The sequence below is a fragment of the Euphorbia lathyris genome, chromosome 7, assembly GCF_963576675.1.
Source record: "Euphorbia lathyris chromosome 7, ddEupLath1.1, whole genome shotgun sequence".
Classification (NCBI taxonomy): Eukaryota; Viridiplantae; Streptophyta; class Magnoliopsida; order Malpighiales; family Euphorbiaceae; genus Euphorbia; species Euphorbia lathyris.
In genome coordinates, this window is record NC_088916.1 from 74,592,617 (window position 1) to 74,614,728 (window position 22,112).

General features: G+C 35.1%; 2 protein-coding genes across 3 annotated transcripts; both read left to right on the plus strand.

Moving 5' to 3' along the window:
- Positions 1-339: 339 nt before the first annotated feature.
- Positions 340-5,536, plus strand: LOC136234843 (vacuolar protein sorting-associated protein 9A-like). Of its 2 annotated transcripts, none has more exons than XM_066024329.1 (6): positions 340-623; positions 846-993; positions 2,287-2,457; positions 3,904-4,077; positions 4,612-4,907; positions 5,046-5,536. In XM_066024329.1, the coding sequence occupies exons 1-5, from the start codon at positions 532-534 to the stop codon at positions 4,813-4,815; spliced, it is 789 nt and encodes a 262-aa protein (XP_065880401.1). In that variant the 5' UTR covers positions 340-531; the 3' UTR covers positions 4,816-4,907; positions 5,046-5,536. The 2 variants fall into 2 exon arrangements, with proteins under 2 accessions (XP_065880401.1, XP_065880402.1); XM_066024330.1 differs by having other exon boundaries at positions 2,287-2,356; positions 3,833-4,077.
- An 8,987-nt stretch (positions 5,537-14,523) lies between these two features.
- On the plus strand, positions 14,524-20,385 carry LOC136234844 (vacuolar protein sorting-associated protein 9A-like). Its single transcript, XM_066024331.1, has 5 exons — positions 14,524-14,802; positions 15,039-15,186; positions 16,424-16,594; positions 18,194-18,367; positions 18,824-20,385. The coding sequence occupies exons 1-5, from the start codon at positions 14,711-14,713 to the stop codon at positions 19,595-19,597; spliced, it is 1,359 nt and encodes a 452-aa protein (XP_065880403.1). The 5' UTR covers positions 14,524-14,710; the 3' UTR covers positions 19,598-20,385.
- The last annotated feature ends 1,727 nt before the right edge of the window (positions 20,386-22,112 follow it).

Consider the following 22,112-nt stretch of genomic DNA (forward strand, 5'->3'; position numbering starts at 1 on the left):
AATTCAAAAAATTCACCGAATTTATAAATATTAATGTCCAAATCTATTATTAAATTATAAAAAACATGAAATCTTTTTTTAGAACGAATTGATATGCAATTGGTGTAGAATAAGAAACAAAAATATTTGTATTTTATAAGATTGTCTTAAATAGATCCAAATTATCAACGTTGGGGGTAAGATTACTCTTAGCTACCAACGGTAAAAATAAAATTGAATCATTTAGACGTTAGGGGTAAAATTGCACCTTAACCCAATTTTTTTCTTTTATTTTAAGGGGTTTTTCTAATTTCTTAATTTTAATTTTAAGAAAGAAAAAGGAAAGGAAAAAGAAAAGAAGAAAGAAAAGAAAAATTGGTCGTTGGGAGTTATGACGTGAATGTTCGATGCTGAGCAACAAATCATCTTCTCTCTCAGTGGACTGATTTCCTTGTTCTTCACTTCAGCTTCATCCATAAATTCAACTCCAAAAATTTCTTTTGTTTTTCTATAATTTCAAGTAAATACATCAAAACCTTGATCACACCTGGAATGGAGAACGCTGATGTCTTTCTCGGGCTGCACGACTTCCTTGAGCGCATGCGTCAACCGTCCGCCGCCGATTTTGTCAAATCTATCAAGAGGTTTCTCTCCTTCACCGCAATTCCCATATTCATTTATCGTATATGTTTTTCCTATAGTGATTGAGCCTGCGCCGGTTTTCAATTCCATGATTCTACCGGTCATTCTTTTTTTTTTCATTTTTCCTCGAATTAGCCGCTCATTGGATTTTCAATTGAGAGCGTAGTTTAATTTGATTGTAAAATATCATAATCTAATATAAGAATTTGGTCTGTGTGTGGCAGCTTCATTGTCTCATTTTCCAACAATGCTCCTGATCCAGAAAGGGTTAGTGCTCTGGTTCAGGAGTTCCTTGCCAACATGGAAGCAGCTTTTAAGGCTCATCAGCTTTGGGCTGGTTGCTCAGAAGAAGAGCTGGAGAGTGCTGGTGAAGTGAGTTACTCGACAGTTTTATCTCTTGTCAAATTTTGTTATGAAAGATGGTTAATAATTTTTTTTTTTGTTGGTACCTAGTTTTCTTGCAAATTTGTTGTGATTTTCATATTAATTATGGTCCAAATGCTTATTGCTGGGAAATTTTAGCTGCATCGTGAGAGATCTCAATAATGCATACTGAATGTGTTATCTACCAAGTTGTCACCATCATCAATGCACTTTAAGCTTTCCTACTTTCCTGCATATGCTGTTGCTGTCTAATGCTGTTAATGCGTTCTGAGCAGCTACTCGAGGTACAAACTGTTGCCTTGTCAATGTTTATGTTTTTGTCCAGCTTAGACTATGGGATGTCAGAAAATGCTCTTTATGTTGGGTTTGCAAAGTTGCCTCAATGTGAATTACACAATCGATAGAATGGTTATTTTTGGAACTTAAGGTAATCTGCAGATTTTGTGAGAGAAATAACTGCACCAACTAATTTTTCATCAGTAGAATTTTTAACCAGATGAAAGAAGTTATGGGATGGAGAAACATGTATTATCAATGATACCTGTGAGTGTGTGACAGCTTCAATTCCATATTCTTCATCTTAGTCTATCTTTCCCGAGGGATCACAGAATAGCATCAGGCTACCCGATTTTGTATGACCTTTAGACTCTACAATAGTATTTAATTTACACCCCAACATATCTAGACAGGCTGACACGTAACTCATCAAGGAATTTAGATTTGCTGCTACTGTCAATAGGTATCATTAGTTGTAGCTTTTCTATTGGCATTCCAGCACCTCTAGATATGATAAAGGAAAAATTGCACAAGTTTAACCCTTCAGAGTCTTGGGCGAGTTTATGAGATAATGTGTTACTGACTTATTTTCTAACTCTTCAACTTGGTCGCATCCTGGGAAACTTTTTGCATTACCAATGGCCTTCGGATAACAAAATTCTTCTCCTCAAAATCATAAATAAAAAAAGGTGACTTGTTTACACATATTTTCGACAAGCTGGAGGGGAAAAAAGGTTAAACTAGAAGAAGGGACAGCCATAGATGCAGGAGATTATTATTTATAATTGTGATGTTCCTTAAGCTATATGGTTTGTGAATGGTTGCAACTTCTATAATTGCATGATTTTTCATGTTACTATATCCTATCTTGATTCCTTCAGATTCTGTTCCTCCCCCTCTCTCCACCTTCCACTCCTGCAGGAAGATAGTAATTAAGTACATCATTGTATTAATGGACGATAATGTTATCAATTAAAATTTGTTATATCTGGCTGTCTTTTACAGGGGATCGAGAAGTATGTAATGACAAAGTTATTTACCCATGTGTTTGCTTCACTTCCGGATGATGTTAAAGGTGATGAGCAACTTTCTGAGAAGATGTCTTTGATTCAACAATTTATTCGTCCTGAAAATTTAGACATTAAGCCAACCTTTCAAAATGAAACATCATGGCTGGTAGGTAAAACAATTCGCAATTTTCAAAATATTGTCTGCCTTCCTTCGCACTGTTTAAAAGAAAAATGGTCTGAATATCATAGTTCATGTATGAATAATGCAGCCCAAGTGATTACCAATACATAATCTTAAAAGTAATTACTTGAAAGCTATGTTAATTTTGGATCTATAATATTATTCAGATTATCTTATATCTACAGTTTTTGTGGGTAACTTTTTGCCAGCTATGATGCATCTTTGGAGAGTGCATCCTGAATAGCATCACCTTTTTACTATAAGTGGACTTTTTACTTTAGCTGTTGATGTTGAATATGATCTTTTGTAAAATCATTGTCAGCTGGTGAAAAATTTAACTTCTTTTTGAATGCAATAGTTCTTCAATGTAAAATACAAGTCAAATAAGAGACGAATGCAAATTGTACTTTATTTGGACGTTGGTTATAAATAATTCTTTTGCTTATATTTTCATTGTGGGTAGGTATTGTTCTGGATGATTAATAAATAATGCAATCACATTAATTTAGCTTGATTCAACACATGTTGGTAATTTTGTTTTGAAAACAAGGAAAAAACTTTAATAATTTCTACCTGTTGGGGAAAAAAAAAATTAAATAGAGTTTTGTGTTGTGGCTGTTTATAAAGCCCATGGTCTTCTTTTGATTCTTTGTTACTTATTCTTAATCTCAAATGACAATGCATTTTGTCAAAGATACAATCAGTGGATAGGTCAGGGACAATTATGCCTTCAAAGCTAAAATAGTGAACCTCATTGATTCATATATACCGATCTCAACAGTGTAACGGTTAACGAGTCATAGGAGATCTACAACTCAAAAGCTAGCAGTTGGGATTGGAGATCCTACGACCATAGGAACTCCTAACTGGAATGGCATACTTCCATTGATTTGAAACAAAAAATAAATAGTCTGACACCATGATGAGGCATGGACTGCTCTCTTGAATCTTCCGAAATCATAACTCCCACTACAAATTATGTTTTCATCTTGTTTTATATGGCATACTTGTAGCATATACTGCATGAGGGAGATCCAATTCACAGACCTCTTTTTATCCTTGACATGTTTGCATCCATGTGTATGTTTTCGATAACCTAAACTCCAGCCTTGGTCAGGTTGTGTTAGTGTCATGATTTCTTTTTTCTTTTTTGACATTCTATTATATATGTGTGTCTTTATCTCCCTTTAATCCATAATTTTATATTTATGACTTTATAGAACTTAGTCATCATCTTCTTATGAATCTGATACGTTGTTACTTAGATAAGAGGAAAAAGTGGACTTATGTGACTCACTATGCCTTAAAGAGCTTTGCGCGTATTAAAATCTTACTGTGTTTTTTCTGTCTGTATTGGCAGCATGCCCAGCCCCGAATCATTTCGGGACTAAGGCTCTGTTGTTGTTGTTGTTGTTGTTGTTGTATTGGCAGCATGCCCAGAAAGAACTGCAGAAGATCAATATGTGCAAAGCTCCAAGAGACAAACTTGTATGCATTCTCAATTGTTGCAAGGTCATAAATAACCTTTTGCTGTCAATGGCATCAAGTGATAATCCCCCTGGAGCTGATGATTTTCTTCCTGTCTTAATTTATGTAACTATAAAGGTGAGACCACTAATATGATTTCTTTTCCTTTTTGCTTGTTCTCATGCCTGTAAACATCGTTTGAGGGCAATACAATGTGTTATTCATGTTAATGTATAAACTTTTCAAGTATGAGACTATGAGTCGATTTATTTGCTTTTCTGCTAAGATGTTAATATTTTACTTTCCTTTCCAACTAAATTTTGAATCATCTCCAATTGTTTTTTTTTTTTTTTACCTAGATGTCTTAACTTCTCTTGTTTAAGAAAAGATCCTGTTAGAATGAATAAGCATGATCAAATGCATAGTTTCTGCCAAACATCTTTCATGGGAAAATACCTACAAGTTACAGGTTGAAACTAGTGCCTGTTGAGCTCTAATTTTATGTTTTCTTAAGTTTCTGTTGGTTTAATTACATTTAAGATTTTGATACATATTGAAACTAGTGCCTGTTGACCTCTAATTTTATGTTTTGTTAAGTTTCTGTTGGTTTAATTACATTTAAGATTTTGATACATATTTTACAAACTTGCTTTGTTTCACCTGATTATGCAGGCAAACCCTCCTCAACTCCACTCAAATTTGTTGTACATACAACGGTATAGGGGTCAATCTCGGTTAGTTGGAGAAGCATCTTACTTCTTCACAAATATGTTATCTGCAGAGTGTTTCATCTCGAACATTAATGCAAGTTCCATTGCATTGGAGGAAACTGAGTTTGAAAATAACATGGAATCTGCTCGTGCTCTTCTATCCTGACTTTCAACTGATGTGGGGTCAATCTCAGTTGATTGAGCTTGAGGTTGAACACATCGATGATGACCGCAACATGTGTTTTGGGACACTACCAGGTAACGATGATTCACGAATAAGTCTTGAATGGATATCTCAATGATCACTTGAAGTTGTAACCATCTGTTGCAACAATGTTATTTTTTATTTCTAACTTTTGCGTCTTATTATGATTGTATCTGTTGCTGATGCTGCAGATTGCGAGTGGAAGTCGCAGGCTGGTAACATGTTCATTGCATCTTTTGACTGGAGCTGCAGCGGAATCTGCAAGTCGGTAGAAAAGATCAAATATGTTCATGATAGGTGCGGTGAAGGGGATAGAGCTGTATGGAGTGCTCTCTTTTAAGAATCTGTTATATTGTTTACTCGAAACATTCCATCGAACATATTCATCTGTGGTCCGGAAACACTTCCTACCCAATTGCATGTCCAGCTAGAGAAGTTAAATACATACTGTAGCAGTTTCAAAATATGCATCTTCCTCACTTCTTGGAAGCCTGTTGAATTCTAGTGCAGTTAAACTAAAGCTGCTAGTTATTTTGTAAACATGGTGTATACATTAGATTCTTTTTAGGTCGAAGATTCCATTAGAGAGAGAGAAACAAAAAGAAAAATATGAATGTAAAATTCAATAGACATTGATACTAGTCGGCCATAAACAGTTGTTTTGTGCCTTTTTATTCTTATAAAGAATAATATTTTTACTTTAATTATTTTCTAGCTTTTGAGTGAATGTTTGCTTTGTGCAGATTATAGGAAGAAAGAAATTTTTTTTAGCTCCTTTCAAGTTTGAAGTAGCAGAACTTCTGTAGATATATGAGCCAAGAGCTTAAAAAGAAGAAAACAAACAAATATTTATGAATTTAATGTAACTTCGGTGGAAAGTAGGAAAATCACCTCCTTCTGCCAACCTAAAGGTTTGTGTGGCCTTGGGATTAGATAGGCTAAGGATAATAACAAAGTGTTGTTAATGAAATTCCTTTGGAGGATGTGGCAATCTCTGTCTGCTATTGGAAAGAGGTTTGTTCATTTTTATGAAAGTGGGTTCGGCTTCTTTGCGGAAAGTATAGGAATGATAGGATTTTTGGGGGCATAAAAAAAAGTTCAGGTTTGTTCATTTTTATGGAAAGAGGTTAATGCGGTTTTTTTTTAGTTTTGCACTGGTATTGGATGGTCGGTTGACAATGGGAGATCGATTAGTTTTTGGAATGATGCTTGGCTTGGGAAGCAGCTTTTGTTGGAGATTTGTTCTATTCCTCCGTCTCCGGAGTTTCGAAATTGGAGAATTGCGGATGTTGTGGCTAAGGATGGAGAGTGGGATTGGTTTAAATTTGATTTTTTTTCAGCCTTGAAACTCTCCTGAGAATCCAAGGAGTTAAAGTTAGCTGCATGGAGGAGGATGGTGATACTCACTGTTGGTTGTTTACTAATAACAGTGCTTACTCTTGTAAATCTGCTTTTGAGGCCTTTAATCAGGATATGGATATTCCTCCTTCAAACCTTTGGAAGGTTATTTGGTCCTTGAAGGTTCCTTATCGTATTAGGAGTTTTCTTTGACTCTGTGCTAAGAATTAGCTCCTGACGAATGTTGAAAGGAAAAGACGACATTTGGTAGATTTTGATACTTGTAGTAGATGTAAAGCTCATGCGGAAATCAGCTGTCATGTTCTTAGAGATTGTGCTGGAAGTAAGGCCGTGTGGATAAAAGTGTTGCCTCAACAGTGTCTTTCTGCATTCTTTTCCTATTCGGAACAAGACTGGTTTAGGGAGGGTGTTGGAGGGAAGATTTTGGCTGAGCTCGAGCATGGAGCAAATCTGTTTGTTGTGGTCTGCCACCAAATTTGGCATTGGAGGAATGTAGAGGTGATGGGAGAAGGAGCGGTTGTCATTCCTAATTTGCTGGAGTTCTTCTTCAGGAAAGTTAAATCAATTGTTGAGAGTTTTACAGTTGATAGTTTAGCAGGTTCTATCCAAAGGACAGTTGTTCATCTGTTAGGGCGGGATAGACCTAATGAGGGGGTGGTGAAGTTGAATACCGATGGGTCGTGTAAAGAGAATGGAAGAATTGATGTCTGGTTTTGCTCAGAATCTGGACTTGGGCTCTTCGTTTATTGCTGAGCTCTAGGGTATCCTTTTTGGGCTTAGGATAGCAGGGGGTCTGGGGATTAGGAAGCTGCTCGTGGAGTCAGACAATCTCGAAGCAGTCAATTTAATTTTTGATAAAAGGGCTCTGTGCTTAGGGAACCAGAATTTAGTCAAGGCAATTAGAAGGATTTGCTCCTCTTTCGATAGTATCAACTTCTGCCATGTTTACAGAGAGCAGAATCAGGTGGCAGATCGACTTGCTACAGAAGGTCATGAGAGGGCTTTGGGCGTCTCGATTTTCTCGTCTCCCCCTAATTTCCTTTTGTCTTTGCTTTCGGAGGATAATGTGGGAGTTAGCTTTCCTAGGCTAATCTCAGGCTAACTTGTTGTGAGTTTTTGTTTTTTCCTTCTTTTCCCTACCAAAAAAAATGTAACTTAATATTCAGTAGATAAATATAAAAAAGAAAAAAAAAAGAAAAATGCAGATTTATGAGCTTATGGAAGAACAGAATCAAATCTCTCTACTGCTTTAATTATTAGGATCAAATAATTTTGAATTATTATTTTTAAATACAATAAGGATTGGTCTCTCTTATTGGAGTGTATCACGTTTGTTCCTTTGAACAGTTCCAAACCCTAACCCTAGGTCTGAAATGGTGCGACCCTTACACGGCTCTCCATGTCTAATGAACAAAGGCAAAGGATTAGTGGATGTCTATGCATAGCTCGGCTTAACCGATGACGATAATGAAGGCTTGGTACTCGGGGAAAATTCCCTGCAAGTCAACGATCAGAATAATATTTTCTTTGTGGTGGGTTAGTTTCTTACGGCCAAAACTACTCACTTTGAATCCATGAAAAACACGTTAGCTATAGCAATATGGGGTCCGGCCCAAAATTACCCACTTCGAATCCATAAGAGACCGTAAATAGACCAGAATCACCAAATCACAAATTAATTTGTTTATTCTATTGATATTATTTTCCTTATTCCATAACACGTTATCAACACGAGTTTGCTTGTTCGGTTAATTTCAGCATAAGTTTGCTTGTTCGGTTAATTTCAACACGAATCTTCTCATCTGATTAATTTCGACATAAAATTCTCATTCGATTAATCTCTACTCGAATTTGTTCATCCAATTAATACAGTAAAACCTCTATATAGGAATACTCTATATAGGAATAACCTCTATTTTGTTATAAAAAAACTCGATCCCAACTTGGGCCAGTTATAAATATGAATAACCTCCCAAACGTTATTTGTTATACACTTTTCAAGTCACACATTTAGAAATTATGCCTCCTTATAGTAATAATTATATATTTATACGTATATATTAAGAATTCAAACTAAATCATAAAATATTAAAAAAAACTATTGAAATTATTTACGAGTTGGAAACCCAAACTACAACTTGAAATTATAAATATTTAGTATTCTCATTGATGTTTATATTTTTCCCATAAAACTCTTTCAATTATCTATATATTGAAAACCTAAACTCTAAATTGAAATTCTAAATATTTAATTTATTCCATTAATGTCTATTGTTATACGTTATATATAAACCATGTATGCCTATGATAATCTTAACCAATTTCAAGTGGTATTATTTAAAATTTAAAATTATATGTGTTGAAATTTTTTATTATACCAAACTCTATTTAGTAATAACCTCCCAATTGTTATACAAATAGTTCGGTCCCAAATATATTCCTATATAGAGATTTTACTGTATAGAGAATTTCGACATGAACTTTCCCATTCAAGTAAGTTCTAAATTAATTTGTTAGTACCTTTAAGAAAAAAACAAGGACTTTTATACTTTGGAACTGGTTCAGTTCTTTACTGTTTGGTGCTTAACTCTTTACTATTACACTACTGGTTTTCTTTTTAAAATAGCTCTTTGCAATTGTTTCCCATCCTAATGAAACACTTTATATCTAACTCTTTAGAATAAAATAACAAATGAATTGGAAGAATGGATAATAAAACGGACATTAGGTACTAATTTGGTTTTTCTTTTTGTAGTTTCTATATTATTTTCACTCCATCCAAACAGTAGAATATAGATGTTTGGATAAAATTGAAAAGCAATTATTGATAAGGAAACCATATATAACTTATATCAATTACAAATAATAGTAAACAACTAACAACAACACAACAGATCCTAAACAACTTAATAAAATTTTGGCAAAGTAATTTTCAATTTGAACACTAATAATAATAAAATAGCAACAAGCTAGTTTCTTAGAAAGAGAAAGAGTTTCTTTTGGACTTGTGTCTGGGTACTCTTTGTTTTGTCGTGTTTGTTTCATCTATTTTTTTCTAGTCCTCTAGTAGTATAATTCCTCATCTCTTACACGATTTAGTTGTGTGGTTAAACGTTAAGGCTATAATTAATCACTCTTTTTTGTTAGTATATTCTCTTATCTCTTGCACGATTTAGTTCGACCGAAGCTATTAACACAAAAATAACTTGAGAAGCTCAAACCTCTTCTAATTGCACGCAACCTAGCTTCTCCGAAACTAATTTCCAAAATAAAAATTAAACCAAGCTTGTAAGTACGGGCAATATCTAAAAGTACCCGAACTGTTCGTGGGTTGCTCAAACCACAACACTTCTGGGTCAAAACACTCATAATGATAGACATGTCTATCCATCAAAACTCATATATATAACCCTCTTTTGGACCAAAATCACTAGTTGTTGTGGCTTCCAAAACTACATTTTCATCCATAATATCCCATTTCCTTCTGCGTTTTGGCTCAATAATAACAACACCCTCATTTTGAGAGTTAGAGATACTCTTTTCATTAATAGCCCCCACATTATCAACTGTCATTTTACTCCCTCTTGAATTGCCGATAATTCTGTTATTCCTTCCCGCATCAACGCAATTGCCTTGAATTCTATTTCCCTGACCCACTTTTTCCTCCACTACCATGGTCGGACTGCCTCCACAACTAATGTAAAAACATGCTTCATTAACCAACCATATGCTTCCCTTACTATGTTGTTTACGCCCCTATTGTGCAGCATACTAATGTCATAGAGGTTTTCTATAACAAAACCGCCAATATCATAAATTCTCGGACATTTATAATCAGTGTGATCAAGCAAGCTACAAATAACGTAGAAACATTTGATTCTTTCATATTTAAACTCGACTCAAAATCATTCTCCTGCTTGTTTTTCCATCTTCATTCTACGTATAAGCGGTTCCTTAACATCAATAGAAATCTGATGGGTTTCCATATGCCTTGAAATTTGTTAGGATTAAAGACAATAAAACTCACCCATATGATTATCAATAATCATTATTACACTCTCCGAGAAGAAACCATTAGGAAGATGATGGGTTTGAACCCAAGTATCAATGTGAAAAAGTGATAAATGTTAGTTGCAAACATCCTTTTAACATTTAGGATCTTATTATCAAATGACTATGTGTCGTTATCAATAACTTTCCTAACATCAATTTTATGGAAAATTTGAAAAATGAACAAATTAAAATTCCTTTACTCGATTTCTCAAGTGCAACCATTAAATTATTCATTGGCTAAAAATCAATTGGTCTATGAGACAAAAATCTACCCTGAGACACATATCAAGTTGGCCAGAATTCAAGTCATCCTCTTCCATAGTTACCTCTTCATTCTCTTCGTCTTCAACAAGAGATTTCCATATAAAGAGACAAAATTACTAAATGAAGCTACGAAACAATAGAAAAAGCAATTACAGCAAAAGTGAAAGCTATATATTACGAAAGAAACTTGTTACAAAACAAAAGGAACAAACTTATCAAAAAGATGAGATGTTTAAAAAAAAAATTTAATAAATTTTTAATATAATTAAAATGTTTATCTTTATTTAAAATAATTAATTATTAAAAAAAACTATTTTTTAAACAAAAAAACTGATTTAAAAAATTATAAGTTTCATTACAGTAAAACATTTATAAATTAATAATGTTAATTTATCGAGTATAAATTTACTGAACTGGCCCAAATCGGAATCAGAAAAAATTATTATTTTAAAAAGATTATTAATTTATCGAGTATTAATTTATAAAGGTTGTACTATAGATTATTTTTAAAATAACTTATGATCGTAAGTATTTAATAAGTTGAAATGGTATTTTAAACTAATTATTTGTATAAGAATTTAATTGGTTGAGGATCTATAAAGGTCATGTGACGAGTTTCAAATCGAAAAATCTGATAAATTGTATAAAAAAAAATTCTTGTATTTGAAGGGGTTTTTCTAAACTCCGCCTGTGAGGGTCACTTGGTGGCCTTTACAGCCGGTCCCAAGCCCGGACAAAGGTGGAGGGTTGCGGTAGGTTTGTGGCGGCCAGTGTAAAACTTAGCCACATCTTATGACATGAACCATAATATAAATATCGTTGGGGCGTTCCCTTCTCAGCGACGCGCTGCACTTTCTAGACCCGGGTGTAGTGATAAATGTGCAAGGGTTGCTAGGTCGTCGCCCCGAAGCGGCGCGCCACCCCAGGACCCGGGGGTGGTGTCAAATATGCAAGGGTTGCGGTAAATAAGCTAGTCCACAGTAATGGTAGGGGTAGGGGTAAGGGTAGTAGGTTACGCTTTGGGACATGGAACATAGGTTCTTTGACAGGAAGATTAGCTGAAATTGTAGATGTTAAGGAGGAGAATAAATATAATGTGCCTACAAGAAACCAAGTGGGTTGGAGCCAAGGCTAGAGAGATAGCTCATTGGGGTTATAAGCTTTGGTACTCAGGAAAGGATAAGGATAGAAATGGAGTAGGTATTCTTATTGATAGGGAGTATATTGATGATGTAGTAGCGGTGTCTAGGAAGAGCGATAGAATTATGAGTGTTAAGCTAGTGATAGGGGATGAGGTTGTGAATGTCATTAGTGCATATGCGCCATAAATAGGATTAGATGTCTCTATAAGACAAGCTTTTTGGGAGGACTTAGAGGAAGTGGTGCAACAGGTTCCTAGGGATGAAAAAATGGTACTGGGGTGATCTCAATGGACACGTGGGTTCTAGGCGAGATGGGTTTGAGAGTGTTCATGGAGGGTATGGTTTTGGAGATAAGATGAAGCAGGAAATGATATTTTAGAATTCGCATCAGCCTATGACTTGAGTATCATGAACACATGGTTTATGAAGAGAACATCCCACTTAGTGACTTATCGGAGTGCGGTAATGCAAGCCAAATTGACTTCTTCTTAGTAAGGAGTGCTTGGAGAAAGAGTTATATTGATTGTAAGGTGATCCCTGGTGAGAGTACGACAACCCAACGTAGAGTAGTGGTGCTTGATTTTCGAAGTAGGAAATGTATAAGAAAACGAACACCACAAGTGGAGACTAAGATTAAATGGTGGAAATTGCAAGGGGAGAATCAACAAAAATTTGTGGATGAGATGACCAAAAAAGATATTTGGACTTGTAATATAGATTTAGATATAGATTCGATATGGACTAAGATGGAGCATAGTATAAGGGAAGTAGCGAAGGAAGTTCTAGGGGAATCTAAAGGTAGCATGCCACCGGGTAAGGACACATCTTGGTGGACAGAAGAAGTACGACAAGCAGTAAAGAGTAAGCGAGAATCCTATAAAATATTGGGGAAATGTAGGAGTGACAAGAACTACGAAAAATACAAAGAGGCTAAAAGGGAAGTAAAGAAGGTCATACGAGATGCTAGAGCAAAGGTGAATCGGGATCTGTATACAAGATTGGATACGAAAGAAGGGGAAAGAGACATATATAGAATTGCTCGGATGAGAGATAGGAAGATGCGAGATCTCGGAAAAGTTAAATATGTGAAGGATGTGGACCAGAAAGTCCTAATTGGAGATAAGGATATCAAGGAACGATGGAGGTCCTATTTTGATGACTTATTTAATGGAGATCGCAGACAAGATGTTGGAGATATAAGTATCCATCATGATATGATAAATCATGAATGCCTGCGGAGAATTCAAAAGGGTGAAGTCAAAATGGCATTAAGTAAGATGAAGTTGAAGAAAGCAGTAGGACCTGATGGCATCCCTATTGAGATTTGGAGATGTTTGGGAGAAATAGGAATCGAATGGTTGACGACGTTCTTCAACAAAATTTGGAGAAACAAAATGCCATCAGAATGGAGGAAAAGTATCTTAATCCCTTTGTATAAGAAAAAAGGCAATGTTCAAGATTGTGCCAACTATCGAGGAATCAAATTAATGAGTCACACTATGAAACTTTGGGAGCGAGTGATCGAACAAAGGCTAAGGAGGACGGTGAAGATCTCGGAAAACCAGTTTGGCTTTATGCCGGGAAGATCAACTATGGAAGCCATCCATCTAATGAGACAATTAATGGAGCACTATCGAAATAAGAAGAAAGACTTGCATATGGTTTTCATTGACTTGGAGAAAGCATATGATAAGGTACCAAGGGAAGTACTTTGGCGAGCCTTGATAAGAAAAGACATTTCGCGGAAATATATTGACATCATAAAGGACATGTATGAGGGAGCATGCACGAGTGTACGTATTAGTATTGGGAAGACTGAAGAGTTTCCTATTATGATTGGGGTGCATCAAGGTTCCGCACTAAGCCCATTTCTTTTTGTCATCGTTATGGATGAACTAACAAGTTCACTTCAAGATGGTATACCATGGTGCATGCTGTTTGCAGATGATATTGTGTTGGTTGATGAGACGAAAGAACGAGTTGAGAGGAAGTTGGAACTATGGAGACAAACTCTAGAATCTAGAGGCTTTAAGTTGAGCCGAAGTAAGACAGAATATTTGGAGTGTAAGTTTAGCGGCCATAGGAGTAGGGAGGCAGGGACAATCACCCTAGATGGGAGAGTTGTTCAGGCCTCGGATTGCTTCCGGTATTTAGGATCTATTATCCAAACGGATGGAGAAGTAGATGGAGATGTTGCTCATAGGATTAAAGCTGGTTGGTCGAAGTGGAAGAGTGCTACGAGTTTCCTTTGTGACCCCGGCATGCCTAATAGATTGAAGGGAAAATTCTACCGGACGGCAATTAGACCAGCATTGTTATATGGTACGGAGTGTTGGGCAGTGAAACACTGCCACATCCATAAGATGTCGGTGGCGGAGATGCGTATGTTGAGATGGATGTGTGGTCATACGAGAAAGGATCGGGTGAGTAATGAAGTAATTAGGACAAAAGTAGGGGTCACATCTATTGAGAATAAAATGAGAGAAAACCGACTAAGGTGGTTTGGCCATGTGAGACGTAGAGCGCTTGATGCGCCGGTTAGGAGAATCGAAGAGTGGCAAAGGGATGTAGTGGAAGACCTAAGCAAACTTGGAGGAGGGTTATCAAGAGTGATATGAGTTTACTGTGAATTGAGGAAAATATGGTAGTGGATAGGACGGAGTGGAGGGATCGAATTTGTGTCGCTGATACGACTTGATTTTACGGTTTTATATGATGATTCATGTTAGCCGATCCCGAATCATTTCGGGACTAAGGCTTTGTTGTTGTTGTTGATGAAGGGGTTTTTCTAATTTCTTAATTTTAATTTAAGAAAGAAAAAGGAAAAGGAAAAAGAAAAGAAGAAAGAAAAGAAAAACTGGTCGTTGGGAATTAATGACGTGAATGTTCGATGCTGAGCAACAAATCATCTTCTCTCCCAGTTGACTGACTTCCTTGTTCTTCACTTCAGCTTCATCCATAAATTCAACTCCAAAAATTTCTTTTGTTTTTCTATAATTTCAAGTAAATACATCAAAACCTTGATCACACGGTGTGGAATGGAGAACGCCGATGTCTTCCTCGGCCTGCACGACTTCCTTGAGCGCATGCGTCAACCGTCCGCCGCCGATTTTGTCAAATCTATCAAGAGGTTTCTCTCCTGCACCGCAATTCCCATATTCATTTATCGTTTATGTTTTTCCTAGAGTTATCGAGCCTGCGCTGGTTTTCAATTTCATGATTCTACCGGTCGTTTTTTTTTTTTTTTCCATTTTTCCTCGAATTATCCGCTCATTGGATTTTCAATTGAGAGCACGGTTTACATTCGGGGGAATTTGATTGTAAAATCTCATAATCTAATATAAGAATTTGGTCTCTGTGTGGCAGCTTCATTGTCTCATTTTCCAACAATGCTCCTGATCCAGAAAGGGATAGTGCTTTGGTTCAGGAGTTCCTTGCCAACATGGAAGCAGCTTTTAAGGCTCATCAGCTTTGGGCTGGTTGCTCAGAAGAAGAGCTGGAGAGTGCTGGTGAAGTGAGTTACTCGACCGTTTTATCTCTTGTCAAATTTTGTTATGAAAGATGGTTAATGATTTTGTTTTTTTGTTGGTACCTAGTTTTCTTGCAAATTTGTTGTGATTTTCATATTAATTATGGTCCAATTGCTTATTGCTGAGAAATTTTAGCTGCATCCTGGGAGATCCCCAAGAATGCATAATGAATGTGTCATCTACCAATTTGTTTCATCATCAATGCACTTTAAGATTTCCTAGTTTCCTGCATATCCTGTTGCAGCAGCATAATGCTGCTAATAAGTTCTCAACAGCTACTCGAGCTGCAAATTGCTGCCTTGTCAATGTTTTATGTTTTTGTCCAGCTTAGACATGTGGATGTCAGAAAATGACCTTTATGTTGGGTTTGCAAAGTTGCCTCGATGTGAATTACACAATGGATAGAATGAGTATTTTTAAAAAGTTAAGGTAATGTGCAGATTTTATGAGACAAATAACTGTACCAACTAATTTTCATTAGTAGAATTTCTAACCATAACAAACAAGTACTGTGATGGAGAATTATGCATTATCAATTATACCTGCTTCAATTCCATATACTTCATCTGAGGTCTATCTTTCTTGAGGGATCGCAGAATAGCATATTAAGATAGGTTGACATGCAACTCTTAAAGGAATCAAGATATACTGTCAAGAGGATCATTAGTTGTAGCTGTCTTATTGGCATTCCAGCACCTCTTGATGGGATAAAGGAAAACTAGCGCAAGTTTATCTCTTCAGAGTCTTGGCTGAGTCTACGAGATACTGTGTTGCTGACTTATTTTCTACCCTTTCAACATGGTTGCTGCCTGGGCAACTTTTGCTTTACCATTTGCCTTCAGATAAAAAATTTCTTCTCCTCAAAATCATAAATACAAAAAGAAGGTGACTTACAGTGCCTCAAGCATTGTACAGATATTTGTAGATAAGTTGGAGCAAAAAAAGAAAAAGTTAAACAAGAAAGGGGAAAGGCATAAATGTTGGAGTTTATTATTTAAATTTGTGACCTTCCTTAAGCTCTATGGTCTGTGAATAGTTGCAACTTCTATAATTACATATTTTGTCATGTTGCTATTTCCTATCTTGATTCCTTCAGCTTCTGTTCCTCCCACTCTCTCCACCTTCCAATCCTACAGGAAGATAGTAATTACATCATGGTGTTAATGGATGATAATCTTATTAATTTGAATTTGTTACATCTGGCTGTCTTTTTACATACAGGGGCTCGAGAAGTATGTAATGACAAAGTTATTTACCCGTGTGTTTGCTTCACTTCCAGATGATGTTAAAGCTGATGAGCAACTTTCTGAGAAGATGGCTTTGATTCAACAATTTATTCGTCCTGAAAATTTAGACATTAAGCCAACCTTTCAAAATGAAACATCATGGCTGGTAGGTAAAACAATTCACAATTTTCTTAACATTGTCTGCTTTCCTTTGTATGGTATAAAGGAGAAATGGTCCGAGTATCATAGTTCATGTATAATTAATGCAGCCCAAGTAATTACCAAGTCATAATCTTAAAAACAATTACTTAGAAAAGCTATATCAATTTTGGATTTATAATATTTTTCAGATTATTTTTTTATCTACAGTTTTTGTGGGTAAGCTTTTGCCAGCTATTATGCATCTTTGGAGAGTGCATCATGTATAGCATCCCCTTTTTACTATAAGGGGCCTTTTTACTTTAACTGTTGATGTTGAATACGATCTTTTGTAAACTCATAGTCAGCTGGTGAAAGATATAACTTATTTTTAATGTAATATAATGCTCTTGATTTTTTTCTTTAATGTAAAATACAAATCAAATAAGAGATGAATACAAATTGAGCTTTATTTGGGTGTTGGTTATAAATAATTTTTTTGCTTAATTATATTTCCATTGCTGGTCAGGTATTGTTATGGATGATTGATAATAATGCAATCACATCAATTTATTATTGATTCAATTGATGTTGGTAATTTTGTTTTGAAAACAAGGAAAAAAACTTAAATAATTTCTACCTATTGGGAAGAATATTTTTTTTTTTTAAAAAAAGGTTTTTTTTGTTTTTTTGTATCAGCATTTGAAATATCATTGCACCTTAATGATTTCCATGTCGTGCCTGTTTATAAAGCCCATGGTCTCCTTATAATTTCTATGTTATGTGTTCTTCTTAGTCTCAAATGGCAATGCATTTTTGTCAAAAATAGAATCAGTGTATATGAGGTCAGGTACAATTATACCTTCAAAGCTAAAATAGTGAACCTCATTGACTTGTATATGCTGATCTAGACAGTGTAAAAGTTAACGAGTTCTAGGAAAGCCACAGCCGAGAAGCTAGCAATTGGGAATAGAGATCCTAAGGCCATAGAAACTCTTAACTTGAATGGCATACTTCCAATGATTTGAAACACAAACTAAAAGAATAAAATTCGTAGATATAGAACCCACTGAGAATGTAGCAACCAAATAAATATCCTGACACAGTAATTGAATCGATATACTTTTATGCATGCTGTAGGATTCTGATGAACCATGATGAGATAAGAACTGTTCTCTTGAATATCCAGAAATAATAGCTTCCACTACAAATTATGTTTCACCTTATTTTATACAGTACTCTTGTAGCATGTACAGCAAGGGGAGATCCAATTTTGAGACCTTCATTATATATTTTTATCCTTGACATGTTTGCATCCATGTGGATGTTTGTGATAACCTAAACTACAGCCTTGGTCAGGTTGTGTTAGTGTCCTGATTTTTTCTTTTTTTGACATTCTATTATATATGTGCGCTTTATCTCCCTTTAATCCATAATTCTATATTTTTTACTTTATTACACTTGGCCATCATCTTCTTATGAATCAGGTTCACTGGTACTTTTGATAAAAGGAAAAGTTGGATTTATGTGACTCACCATGGGTTAAAGAGCTTTGTTATGTACTAAAATCTTATGTTATTAATATTCAGCATCGTCTTACTGTGTCTTTTTCTGTCTATGTTGGCAGCTTGCCCAGAAAGAACTGCAGAAGATCAATATGTACAAAGCTCCAAGAGACAAACTTGTATGCATTCTCAATTGTTGCAAGGTCATAAATAACCTATTGCTTTCAATTTCTGAAAGTGATAATCCCCCTGGAGCTGATGATTTTCTTCCTGTCCTAATTTATGTCACTTTAAAGGTGAGACCACTAAATATGATTTCTTTTCCCTTTTGCTCGTTCTCGTGCTTGTGAAATGTTATTTGAGGACGATACAGTGTGTTAGTCATGTTAATGTAAAAAAATTTCAAGTATGAGACTGAGTCAATTTATTTGTTTTCTACTAAGAAAATATTAAACTTTTCCCTCCAACGAAATTTTGAATCAACTATCTGCAATTGTATCTTTTTACCTAGATGTCTCAACTTTCTTGTGTTAAAGAACCATAAATCTATGGAAAGATCCTGTTAGAATGAATAAGCATGATCATATGCATAGTTTCTGCTTAACATCTTTGGTGGGAAAATACGTACAATTTACAGGTTGAAATTAATGCCCATTGAGTTTTAGTGTTATGTTTTCTTAAGTTTCTTTTGGTTTTATTTCATTTAAGATTTTGATTCATATTTCACAAATTTGCTTCACCTAATTATGCAGGCAAATCCTCCACAACTTCACTCAAATTTGTTGTACATACAACGGTATAGGGGTCAATCTCGGTTAGTTGGAGAAGCAGCTTACTTTTTCACAAACATGTTATCTGCAGAGTCTTTTATCTCGAACATTAATGGAAGGTCCATTTCATTGGAGGAAACTGAATTTGAAAACAACATGGAATCTGCTCGAGCTCTTCTATCTGGGCTTACAAATGATGTGGATACTCTGTCTAATCAAAGCGATCAAAATGCAGGAAATAATTTTAAAACAGAACTTAAGATACCCAAGCCTCATTTCTTGAATTCTAAGAATGAAACTGGTGAGTCATCAATGGAAAAGGTTCCATCTCTCTCAGACATAGAGAACAGAGGAGCGGCGATGCTCTTGAAGGAGGATGTGGATAGCAGAGTTCTTCGAGAATACCCTTACTTGTTTGCTGATGTTGGTGATCTAACAATCAGTGAGGTAGATGACCTACTAAACAATTATAAACAGCTAGTTTTCAAGTATGTATGTCTTTCGAAGGGGCTAGGTGTTTCTACATCTCTCAATTTGTCCAATTCTCAAACTCACCTCCATCGTGATATTGAAACTGTCCACGAACATAAAGATACTGGAGCAGTAGGACCAAGTGATGAATCACAAGAACATACTGCAATGACTAATAGCTCTAGTACAGCTTCTCTTGTTATTGAAGAAAATGTGGAATCAAAGTCTCTGCAGGATGTGGTGATGGAACCTGAAGCAGAGGTAAAGGAAGAGGCTTCTCAATGAGAGCTAACTGTCAGAGGCGTGTCTTCCGTAGGAACAATGTAACTTCCTATACAACCGCTGCAATTTGTGCTACTTGTTTTGGGTCCGGCTAAAATTAGAACTAATTCGACTTCTGTTTGCAATGAGCATCTCACGTTCTCTACGCAAAGAAAACAACGAGCTTCAAGTTGGAAACGGTGGTTTCATGTAGCAACACCAAAAAAAATGGTATTCCCTTGAGGTGAACTTAGAGCAGCCCGTCTATTGATACTGAGAAAGCCCATCCCTACAGAATGCTTGTAATCATGGATTATTGTCAGGTACATCCTTGAAGCTCTTTGAAATAATTTTCTCTCTAGTACTCTAATTGCATATATTGTTGTTAGGCCGTGTAAAAACTGCACATTGCATGAGTGAAAACAGCTGTCCGAGTATTTTAGTACGTTGTTCCTTGCTTTTCTTAACTTAGGAACTAAATATTCTTAAGTGTTGTTGTAAATTTTTGCGCTTTCGGGCGTGAATCTTAGCTTATAGTTATCAGTTTTTGAACTTGGCTGAAACAGTCCTACGCAGTTACTTAGGTTCTAGTTGTTTTCACTTGCAAATGCTGTTTTCACATCGGAACTCTTATATTCATTTTCAAAAAATCATATACGGAACATGGTAAAGAAGAATTCATATAGCTGGCTGACTCCCAAATAGTTGAGACTAAGGCTTGGTTGTTCTTCTTGTTGTTATGTTGATTTGGGATGGGATATATATTTCTTATACAATATGAAGTTATGAACACATATGCTCTCTCTTTCAGACACTATTTCTCTGGATTGTGTTATAAACGTGTATATTATTGTTATCTATAATTTTCGTACGATTATATATGATATAAATGCAGCAAAAATGATAATCATGTCAAATGCGTTGTATCAGTTGGCTTGTTGTTAATCATGTTATTGCATTAGAAATTGACATCGCTCATTTCACCAATCCATGTATAATGTCATAATGTTATAGGACATTTGCATATTCATTCCTACAGTTATGGCATGTAGGGGGACACAATTCAAAGTTATCAAATCGTATTATATTATCGATGTGTTATATGATTGTATGTGATATAAATTCAAAGTGATAATAATAATTGTGTCGTGTCTGTTGAGTTGTCTCTTTTTACATCGTGTGAAAAATTACTACCCGTAGTGGAATAAATGTTAAAGTTGGATAATTTTAAAAAAGGCTTAATGCATTATTTGCCTGTGAACTTGTCAAAAAAACTTGATTGACTTTCTGAACTTTCAAAGTATTCGGGATAACCCCTCAATTTGTTTAAAATGTCTGGATAGTCCTCTCAACTTGCTTAAAATGTAGTCAATTAATCAGTAGGTCGCAAAGAAGTAAAATTGTGTGTTGCAAATATGTTCTAATCATACTGTGAACAGTAAGATTAGAACATATTAGAACCACATACCTCTATCTTGGTCATTTGACTTTTTCAAAGCGTATGGAACCTAGCTTTCACATACATTTTTTTTTCTTTGTAACTGAGTGATTAATATACCACATTTTAAGCAAGTTGAGAGGGTTATCCAGACATTTTAAGTAAGTTGAGTGGGTATGATATTTTGAAAGTTCAGGTTATCAATTATCATATAGGTTTATGCGAAATTTCCCCCATAAAATGTAGACATTTGAAACTAACATTATTTAATGTGCCTTGAGATTTGGAAAATTGGAGTCACATATAGGACAGTAATGTTTTTTTTGTTGTTTTAAATGAAATATCGAAAGAATAAAATATTGGTAATGGTGAAAAACAATCAATTAATGTATTGGATTGTGATATGAAAGTCTATTAGTTTTGATTGACTTGTCTGGTCTTTCCATGGCCAAATATTTAGGTGATTGAAAATAGAGTTTTCTTGAGCTGTACAACTGCCCCTATATTTACATATACTTTCAATTATTTAATTACTCCATGTAATTGAGGCTATTGGAGAATTTTTAAAATACTTAGTTAATGGATGATACTTTGTATATATTTATATTTTTCACACTAATTAGATTGAAGTAATACAGAAAGGAATATGACACAAGTGCTCAGATTTTTGAAAAGTTTTCAAATGTAATTACTGGAAACAGGAATTTCTAGTACTTTGTTTGTTCATTAGATACATTTCTGGCTTAATTCATAGGATCCTCTTGAATTTAGCTTTAAAAACTGTTTGGGCCTTCTAAACTTAAAGAGTGTTGTTTTGAAGTGTAATGGGACACAATTAATTCTTTAAGTTCATGACAAAGAAGAGGAGATTTCAACAATTGAAATGTATATCACTTTTAAGTAAGATGTTGTTTGATAAAATGGAAAATTAAGTGTTGAAAAAATAAGTATTGTATTTTAAGTGTTGAATATTATAAGTGCAGAAGAGGAGATTTGAACAATTGAAATTTATATCATTTTTAAGTTAGATGTTTGATAAAACGGAAAATTAAGTGTTGAAAAAATGAGTATTGTATTTTAAGTGTTGAATATTATAAGTGC

Bases quoted from the DNA above. Each gene is read 5' to 3' on its own strand.
- LOC136234843 (XM_066024329.1), top strand. From the start codon at position 532: ATGGAGAACGCTGATGTCTTTCTCGGGCTGCACGACTTCCTTGAGCGC. The intron at 2,458-3,903 runs GTAGGTAAAACA...TTGTATTGGCAG, and splicing joins AAAATGAAACATCATGGCTG to CATGCCCAGAAAGAACTGCA. The intron at 4,078-4,611 runs GTGAGACCACTA...CTGATTATGCAG, and splicing joins TAATTTATGTAACTATAAAG to GCAAACCCTCCTCAACTCCA.
- LOC136234844 (XM_066024331.1), top strand. From the start codon at position 14,711: ATGGAGAACGCCGATGTCTTCCTCGGCCTGCACGACTTCCTTGAGCGC. The intron at 16,595-18,193 runs GTAGGTAAAACA...CTATGTTGGCAG, and splicing joins AAAATGAAACATCATGGCTG to CTTGCCCAGAAAGAACTGCA. The intron at 18,368-18,823 runs GTGAGACCACTA...CTAATTATGCAG, and splicing joins TAATTTATGTCACTTTAAAG to GCAAATCCTCCACAACTTCA.